The 8,805-nt window shown below is 42.8% G+C and overlaps 1 protein-coding gene and 1 long non-coding RNA gene across 4 annotated transcripts; one reads left to right on the top strand and one right to left on the bottom strand.

The window, feature by feature from the left end:
• Nucleotides 1-336: 336 nt before the first annotated feature.
• LOC148217697 (islet amyloid polypeptide-like) lies at nucleotides 337-7,129 on the top strand. Of its 3 annotated transcripts, none has more exons than XR_015800847.1 (6): nucleotides 337-781; nucleotides 1,444-1,542; nucleotides 3,728-3,937; nucleotides 4,346-4,442; nucleotides 4,579-4,715; nucleotides 6,407-6,669. XR_015800847.1 is itself a non-coding variant. In XM_088158510.1 (6 exons), the coding sequence occupies exons 4-6, from the start codon at nucleotides 4,363-4,365 to the stop codon at nucleotides 6,863-6,865; spliced, it is 387 nt and encodes a 128-aa protein (XP_088014636.1). In that variant the 5' UTR covers nucleotides 337-781; nucleotides 1,444-1,542; nucleotides 3,728-3,937; nucleotides 4,346-4,362; the 3' UTR covers nucleotides 6,866-7,129. The 3 variants fall into 3 exon arrangements, 1 of the variants encoding a protein (XP_088014636.1); XR_015800846.1 differs by lacking the exon at nucleotides 6,407-6,669 and adding an exon at nucleotides 5,304-5,416; XM_088158510.1 differs by lacking the exon at nucleotides 6,407-6,669 and adding an exon at nucleotides 6,694-7,129 and having other exon boundaries at nucleotides 4,581-4,715.
• LOC148217698 (uncharacterized) lies at nucleotides 4,547-6,804 on the bottom strand. The gene is made up of 2 exons (XR_015800848.1): nucleotides 6,665-6,804; nucleotides 4,547-5,091 (listed from the first exon to the last, which is right to left on the bottom strand). It is a non-coding gene; the product is annotated as an uncharacterized LOC148217698 (long non-coding RNA).
• Nucleotides 7,130-8,805: the final 1,676 nt, after the last annotated feature.

Here is an 8,805-nt window from a genome sequence, read left to right as displayed (position 1 = left end):
CTGCGCGCCTGCCTCTCCCAAGATGGCGGCTCGGGTGTCGCTCCCCCGTCCTTCTAACTCTGGCTGCAAAAGGAGGGTGGCACAGCAAGGAGCCCGCTCGCTCTAGTGGGATGCCTGCGCACGACGCCGACACCGATCCCACGGGTGCGATTTTCGGCGGCGTTTCCAATCGTGCGGACATCTCCTTCAGCCCGCTTCGGCCCGGGGAAGAGGGGCGGGGCCGCCAGCGATGGTGCCGGCGCAGTCCGGGCAGGCTCGGGGCGGAGCCGGGGCTTGGCGAGGCGGGGCACGGAGGTCCCGGGGACGGGACCGGGCGGGGCCGGGGCGGTGCTTTAGGGGCGGTCCCCAGTGGTCCCAGGCGGCACCGGGGGCGGGGCCGGGTGATCCCGGAGCGGTACCGAGCTGTGCTGGGGACGGTGCTGCAGGGGCGGTGCCGGGCCCGCCTCAGGGTGATTGAATGCCCAGAAATCGCCTCCTCTGCCCCGTGCTCACACTGAGCTGCGGGCTGCAGCGTGCTGTCGGAGCTCCGCACACAGCACGGATTTGGGCTTCCCCTCCTCTCAAACCCTCTCCCCCTTCTTCCTCCTCCTCATCTTCCTCTTTTTCCTCTGTCACTGCTGAGGCTCTGGAAAGAACTGAAATTCTGCAGGGAGAGATGTCCTCTCGTGGCCCCAGGGACTGCCTCGGCACGGGCCAGGAGCGCCTCCGGCCCCTGCCTTCTCCTGCTTGAAAAGATCACCTGGAGCCCGAGCTCGGGGGGGTGAAATCAGCTGAAATCCAGGTAACTCTGTCAAGTGCCCCCCAGGGACATCGGCGGGGCTGGGGGATGAGGGTTTGAAACAGCAAATTCTTTGGAATATACACCTGTCCCCGTGCCGATGCTGCTGAGCTTCCTGCCACAGTATATCCCCACTCCATGAGGCGCTGTGAGGTTATGGCAGTGGGAATTGAGCAGGGAATTCGGGGCTATGGGCATAATTCACGGGAGCTAGCAAAGCTGACTGCGAACCCCAAATCGGGGCACAGCACAGAGAACAATCTGTGTGCTGCCCTGTCAGCTCAAGCCCCTGGGCTGGGAAGTATTGGGAGTTAAATGTATGGAATTACACAAATCACAGCAACTGGCATCACCCAGAGGGACAATCCAAGTCCCAAACAATTCCTCCACAGTCCACTCTGGGAAAAACACCCTGTGCCTGCCAGGAGCTCTGACCCTGCTTTTCCTACCAGCTCCTGAGCAGTGTCAGGGCCACCACGACGCCTTTAAAATCCAGATAAACCCCAAATCCTACACAGTGATTAATCCAAAGAAAGTACTGAATTGTTGTCATTAAAAGCTCAAAACTCATTAAGAATTCTATGACAACACTGTAATGGACTCCCAGGAACCTCATGAATGCTCTCGGTTTCATTTTTGTGTATTTTTACTCCCTCATTTGGCAGCTTGTAAAACTTATCCTGGAATTCAGAGGTCAAGCAGGATCGACTTTGGATTGACCTTCACCTCTGTTCCCACTTTGTGCAAACACAACTCGTGCCCAGGTGGGTGAACTCATCACCTCAGCTTTTCACTCCAGAGTATCCCCTCCTTATTTCCCTGTAGATGAACTCAGATCCACTCCTCACCTCCACTGGTCATCCAAGCGTCCATTCTGTTCCCCACAGGCCCTGGTGGCCCCAGGGAGCTCCCTTGGCCTTTCTCCTGCCCCTCTGCAGCCGGAGGTCGCTACACAAACAGTTCTTGTGTCCCCTCTAAATGACCCCGGGTTTTCTGCTCAATGAATGGCATGACCCGTGCCCACTGCTCATGATTCACCCAACCAAAATCAAGAGCAAATGTTGCTTGGGCTTTAAGAACTTGAAATAACTCTGAAGCAAAAGAAATCACCTTTTTCTTCTGGTTTTTATTTTTATTTTTTCATTTAAGATGCTGGACTTGCCTCTGTGGATGTGTGCTGAGCTCTCACTGCAGGGGACTGTCAGGCCTGAATGGCTGTGAGTTCGTGTTTTTCTCAGTAGGGAATCAGAAATTATTCTTAGACCATAGAATTGTTTTCTGAAACCTTTCCCCTTTCCTCTTTGTGCCTTTGAATTTTTCAGCTGTTCCCTGTTGTCACTTCCCCTGCCTGACTTCTGTGCAGCTCCTAGCTGGGAAAAACTGGGAAAACTTAGGGGGTACAGAGGTGGAATTTTTGGCTGGATTTTTCTAAAATTTCTAATTTTGCTGAACTTATTTCCCCAGTGAGAAGAGCACGAACTCACAGCCATGCAGGCCTGACAGTCACTGCGGGAAATCTGACACAGTATTAATAAGTAACCTTTCCTGAGAGCAGTCACCACCCCAGTCCTCCAGCCTTGTCAAATGTTTGCAATGAATGGACCCAAGTTCTAATCCTTAATCTAAATTTATGTCAGCTTTTGTTAGAAAGATACCGGACAGTAAATCATACAAGAGAATTTAAAAATTGCACAAAGAATAACAGGCCCAGACCAAACCCAACCGCCCCCATCAGTGCTCCACCCCAATTTTGGGAGAAACAGTGATACAGTTTATAAATACTCTCCTTCCACACTATTCAGTCCTTCACCGCACATCCCCAGAGAGGAGTCCCTCAGACCTTGCTCCCCTGAACACCAGGAGAGCTGGAGTTTCACCCAGATCCCACATTCCCATGGCAGTTAATCCCAGCAGGGAGGCAAAGAGGAACCCTGCATCCTCTGACATAGCCCACAGCACGGGCAGCACCAGGAGCCCTCCAGGCTCAGACCTCTGGTGCTGAAGCCTCTGGGCTTTGGCTGATCAAACACCACAGCTCTTGGCAAAGATGCCAGGAGAGTCGTGATTCTTCCTGTCCTAAAAGAGAGGAGGAAAAGAAAATTAAGTCGACTGCAGAAGGATTCCAGCTCTCACACTTCTGGAGGGGGGAGAGGGAGGGGGAAGTGATTTGCCTAATTTCCACTGAAATCAGAGGTTAATGGTTCTAATCTGTATCCTTGGAAATCTGCAATTAGATATTTCGTCAACACTGGATTTAGTCTATTAAAAGCTGTACATTTTTCCCTCAACCATACTTTATGCATACTAGAGAAATAAATTTGCACGTTTTCTGGCTTTTCTGACATTTCCTGGCTTTTTAATCCTAGTCTTTGCCTTCTGAAAAGCATTAATTGACTCAATTTTCACTCATGACAAATCCACCTGGTTTTTAAAATATGAGATTTTACATTCATAGCGACAGAATTTTCATTGACATTTAAACTTGACTGGAAAATGTGCATGATTTCTACCGTGTTACCCTGAATGAGAACTCTATCTGTCAATTTAAATAACTTTCACTCTTTTCTTATTCATCATACAGCTTTTATCCCTTCAGATACCTTTGCTTTCTATCTATATTGTACAGCAAACCTCCACAACTTTAACTTTTCCATCTTTTCTAAGACATGTTTTCTTGTATTTCAATTACCAGTGGCCTGGCGTTTCATTTGCTCTGGCTTTCTTTGTGACTTTTGTTACCTTATTTAGCCCACGAAAACACCCACAGGGAATATAACCACAGCAGCTTATCAGAGCTGTAAAATTGAGGCTACATTTCTGATGTGCAATATGCTCTTGCAGTACCTTCACGAGGGCATTCTGCATACAGCAGGAGAATATTTACTGATGTACTAGTGCAATAATGACCCACCTGCCTCTGCTCCTCTCTGGGGCACTTTCTGTCTGTAGGGATTGGAATTAACGACAGTCTCTCTGTGCTGCCTGATGTCAGAGCTGAGAAAGGTGTCGAGGATATATAAGAGTCGTGAGACTTGCCAGAAAGGAAGAGGGAGAAGGATACTCCAGAGCCAGATGCAAGCGTGGAATTGTTGCATGCACACTTCCTGCTAACCAAGAGGGCTTGCTGGCTTCTCCAGTTAGATCTGTGACCACAAAAAGGTAAATACTTTGCCTTTTTTCTTACTTTCCCTGCAGTGCAAAAGATGCGCCTTTAGAAAAGCTCTATATCCCCTATTATTAATCAAGAGCATTTTTTCAGGAAAAGACTAAGACAGCTTTAAAGTAAACTGCACTGGGGACCAGAATTTGAGACTGGGATATGTCAGGAAACGCAAATCAGAGATAAGGGATAGGATTGAAACTACTGGATGGAAAATGAGCATTTACTGCTGAGAGCCATATTTCTGAAACTGAATTGTGTCACTAAACTTGAAGGGATCATTTTTCTCACTCTAGCTTGTGAAAAAGACTAATTGCTCTTGATTTAGGACAGAATGGGCATCGGTGATAGGATGTGCTGAAGAGTATTTGGGTTAGCTTTCAGTTTTGAATCACTGTTCTTTTCAGAAAGTTTGGAAGGGAAGATGCACAACCTGAAGTTGTCAGTTTTCTTCATTGCACTTTCTGTCACTCTGAGCTGTTTGGAAGCTACACCTATTGAGGGGTGAGTGACAAATAATCATGTTTATTTCTTTTTAGGGAAAAAGGTGTTCAGATTATTGCATGAGTTGCTTTTGCTTTCATGTCTTAAATAATATAAAAATAGAGTTATTCAAGCTCACTGTTTTATTGTTGTTCAGAGATTACTGTCTCTGGCTGATGATCTATCTGATGGTACTTCCAAGAGACAAGGATGGATGTTGCCTGTAATGTCACACAATACACTCTCAGGACTCAGTGAGGAAATGCCAGAACAACCAGCAGCAAAGACAAAAAGGTATTGATTTTCCTTGTTTCTTCCAGCCATATCAGATTGAATCATGAAGCAAACTTTGTTCCAGTGATATCCTGCTATTTGAGAGACTTTGCTTCTGCTTTTTTTCCTCAGGAAAAAAAAAAAAAAAAAGATATTAAAATATCCTTCTACTAAACAGAGCTTTCCTATAAGCATAAAGATCAGCTTTTCTGTAACAAAAAGATCAAAGCATTTAGGGTCGAAAGTGAAATCCAGGGACTTTGTTTCAAATCATTTGATCATTTTACGATTATAAACTTTCTTAAATTAAAGAGGCTGCAAACTCTACATTACCTTGTGAAGAAAGGTGCATTTTGCAAGCGCCTTCCTTTTTAAAAAGTTCATCAGATTTCCAAGCCTGGGGGGGAAAGAAAAGAAAACATACCCTTCTTAATAATACTGCAGCTCTACTGGAATGGAATTATTTTATGGTAAAAATGCTTTCAGTAATTAAGCAATTTTAAAATCACATAATTAAATATTAATCATAAGAAGAAGGAAAAGAAGAAATTGATTCTGAGAGAATTTCACTTGTCTGAAATATATTGTTATTTATAAATTCAATTTCAGGACCTCTGTGAGAACCAGTTGCTATTTGAACCTTGTGTGGTAAGGACTTGAATAAAACCAAAAGAAATATCCATGAAAGTCAATGGGAGGTTATATAAAGCCCTATGCAACAATTTTCTTGTAATGCAATTACACATTTAAAATATTAATTGCTTAAGAACTGCTGCCTATCTACTAATCAAGAACCTGTATAAGACAGACATTCCTTTCATAGCTGCCTTTCCTCTTGTATTATTAGATCAATACAAATAACTTCAAAAGGTTATATGACATTTTAGATGATAGATTTAATAATCAGTAAGCAAAGGAACACATTGGTAACTGCTCAGAGTTTGAAACTGGGATATAGCTGCTCTTCACAGTAAATTTTCGCCACAAAGTGATATCTAATTCATGCCATATCAGCATGAAGAAGTCCAAGAAAATATGCAACAACTCAGTAGGCAATCTCTGCGAGCAAGTATTTCTGTTTGAAGGAAGAACACAGTAATCTAAGAAACAAGTCTGAAAACCCAAGCTAACCATTACATTGCAATTTAAAAAAACCCCTCGTGCTACATAGGTTTTACGTGGAGTTCTGTAAATGATCTGTCGGTTCAGATCATAAAATGTTATTTCTAGATACGGATCCTTCCTCGGACACTCTTTAAAGTATCATTCAGCAAAGGATTTTCTCTCACCACAACAGAACTTTCAATTTGCTGGTGTTTCAAAAGAGATGTGGCAGGTTTTTCTTTTAGATGAAACCTCTGTTTAGTCAGAGCTAAGTGGGAAGAGAGACAGAGCAAAAGACCATCCTAAGTGATTCTGCAGTTGGCAGAAGCTGGCAATGCCTGCTACTTCTCATGATATGTGGTGCAGATGGGAGAAAGAGTCTTTGGGTTTAATCCACTTGCTGTGGACTGGAATATTACCACTCACTTCAGTGAGAGCAGGATGTAATTCTGTGAAAACATGAGAACTGAATAAATGTTAGTGATCATCATTATGTTAGTAATCCTCATGATATCAGCAAGAGCTCTAAATAGATTTAGAAGTTCAGCTGAAAGTTAAACATTTAATCATTGCTTTCACTTTGTGTCTCACCTATACTATCATTACAGGTCTTCTAAATGTCATAAACTGCTGTGCAGGATATCAATAAAAACGACATATGACAGTTCATGTCTCTGCATTTGAATAACCTCCATCATTAAAACTGATAATAGCACCCAGCACAAGGATTTTTTTCAGGAACAAAGTAGGTGGTGGGAAGATTCTAATGTTCCTGTATTTGTGCACATATTAAAAGAACTCCCACATTAGCAGAGCTCAAATGACTATGAGAAGTGGCACACTCGATGGCTCATTGTTTGACTGACTGCTGGCTGTCTTTGTTTCACCTTGGCAGTCACCAGCTGGAGAAGAGGAGATGCAACACGGCCACGTGTGTGACGCAGCGCTTGGCCGATTTCCTGGTGCGCTCCAGCGGCAGCGCCGGGGCCCTTTACCCGCCCACCAACGTGGGCTCCAACACCTACGGAAAGAGGGACAGAGAGCCCCAGAGCCACGCACAGCTTTAGGCTCTGGAGATGGCTGCTGACACTAGAAGCTCAGTTTTTATTGTATCAACAACCTCTCGGTCATTTATTACTTGTAGAGTCTTACCAGTGCCTTGTTTTCTCTGTGTGTGTGGGGGGGTATGTGATTTATGTTCATCATTCCACCATGCATGTACAATGACATGCATAGGCTATTCTTTCAACCCCATTAAGAACTCCAGAAATCTGCTTGTTAAAATCCTTTGTAAAAATCTGTCACAATAATAAATGGAAAAGTAATGGCAACAATGTTATTATTATTATTATTATTATTATTATTATTATTATTATTATTATTATTATTATTATAAGGATGAAAAAGATAACCCATGATGTGTATGTCTTTATAGTCACAGTCTGGTAAGAGAAAGAAACCGCCTTAATTAAAGAACAATAAATATCAGAATGCTAGCAAAAGTTATGTCCTAATGAAAGTAAAACAGAAGAATCTTCTGTTTTTTAAACATCTACAGCATCTTGTCTGGTACAGTTGAAGGAACAACTAGATGAGAAAAGATGCTGCATTGTGCACCATAATCAGACAATTATGCAGTTAACTGATTGGCCTGTTTCCACTATAACATACAGCAAGCAAGGAAACGTGGTCTTGCAGCACAGACTTCTGTGCCTACTGAGCAGGGGATTTTAAGGATTTGCAGTTCTTATGTTAAGATGATATCAGTAAAATGTAAGCATAATAAGTATAATAATATATGTAAGTATAATAAATATGAATAAGAGATAGCTCTGATACAATCTAGGAGAAACTCTCGTCCTTGGGTATTCCTTTCCTTAACTACAGTAACAAAGGGAAGAGAAAAAACAATGAGTAGCTCAAGAACCAAAACACATCATAGAAACTCAGTAATTTTTTCCACTGGCATACTTAAATTGCTACCAAAATCCAGGGGAAATATTTCAGAGATGGGCAGACCTTAATGAGAATCTGACGGCATTATTTTCTCCTATCTCAGCCCAGAATCAGGGCAGGCTTAAAAACCTTTAAGTTCCTTTAAATTTTAAGCAAATTTTCATAGAGGTGAGCTGTTTCATTTCACAGAAATGGCTGTTTTGTCCACACTTCCTCAGTGAAGGGTTCACTGTTGTCCGAAAAACATTATTGTCCAATTATGAAAAACATTCAGCAGAACCTTAGTTCTGGAGAGGCAAATGAAAGTTCAATAACTGCCTTCAGTTGGTTTGTTTCCGTTACAAAGTATACCTCGAAATAGAAACATTTTTGCTAATTTAATGTTAAATGGCATATTCACTTCATTTCACACACAAAAAAATGCATGGGAATAAAAAGTACAGGATTCCTCCTGTAAAAAGTGTTATTAATTACTCTCTTTATTGAGGGAAGTTTCAACCTTCATTAAAGTTCTAATGGATATTAATTCTGAATTTTATTGAGAAAACCGTTTATATGCCATTGAACTAATACTTCTGCCGGCTTGAAATGCCTTCCATTCCAGTTACTTTTGAGTTACGCTGCACACACTGCGCTTAATTTGTTTTTCATTTAGAATATTTATATTTCAGAAAACAAATGAGAGAGAGGACAGCTTTGAAGTGTCACTGCGAGATTGTTTGTACAGAGCAGTAACGAAGTGGAGCCTTCCCTGTGGGTAGCTGCTGATCTCTAGGCTGATCCCAGCCCGGAATATGAGCCACGCTTTATGCACCAGATTTTGTTTTTTCAGCTACCATTTGACAAACACTAACAAAGCACAGGCTGTCCATGCACAGGACCAGTGAAACTGGGTACATTATTTTCTGCCTCACACACTCTCGAATCTGGTGGATTGGATACCAGCATCTATTTCACACAATCAAACTATTCCACAAATACTGAAAAATCTAACTCGGTTCCTAAGTCAGTGAAACCACCAAGAGAGAAAAGAGGGGGACCATCTCACCTG

This window comes from Sturnus vulgaris, unplaced genomic scaffold (assembly GCF_052056855.1).
Source record: "Sturnus vulgaris isolate bStuVul1 unplaced genomic scaffold, bStuVul1.hap1 Scaffold_455, whole genome shotgun sequence".
Lineage (NCBI taxonomy): Eukaryota > Metazoa > Chordata > Aves > Passeriformes > Sturnidae > Sturnus > Sturnus vulgaris.
This window is presented reverse-complemented; position numbering and strand designations above follow the sequence as displayed.

Coding starts and splice junctions, on each gene's coding strand:
- LOC148217697 (XM_088158510.1), top strand. CDS start 4,363: ATGCACAACCTGAAGTTGTCAGTTTTCTTCATTGCACTTTCTGTCACT. Junction 4,443..4,580: donor GAAGCTACACCTATTGAGGG/GTGAGTGACAAA, acceptor TGTTGTTCAGAG/ATTACTGTCTCTGGCTGATG. Junction 4,716..6,693: donor CCAGCAGCAAAGACAAAAAG/GTATTGATTTTC, acceptor TCACCTTGGCAG/TCACCAGCTGGAGAAGAGGA.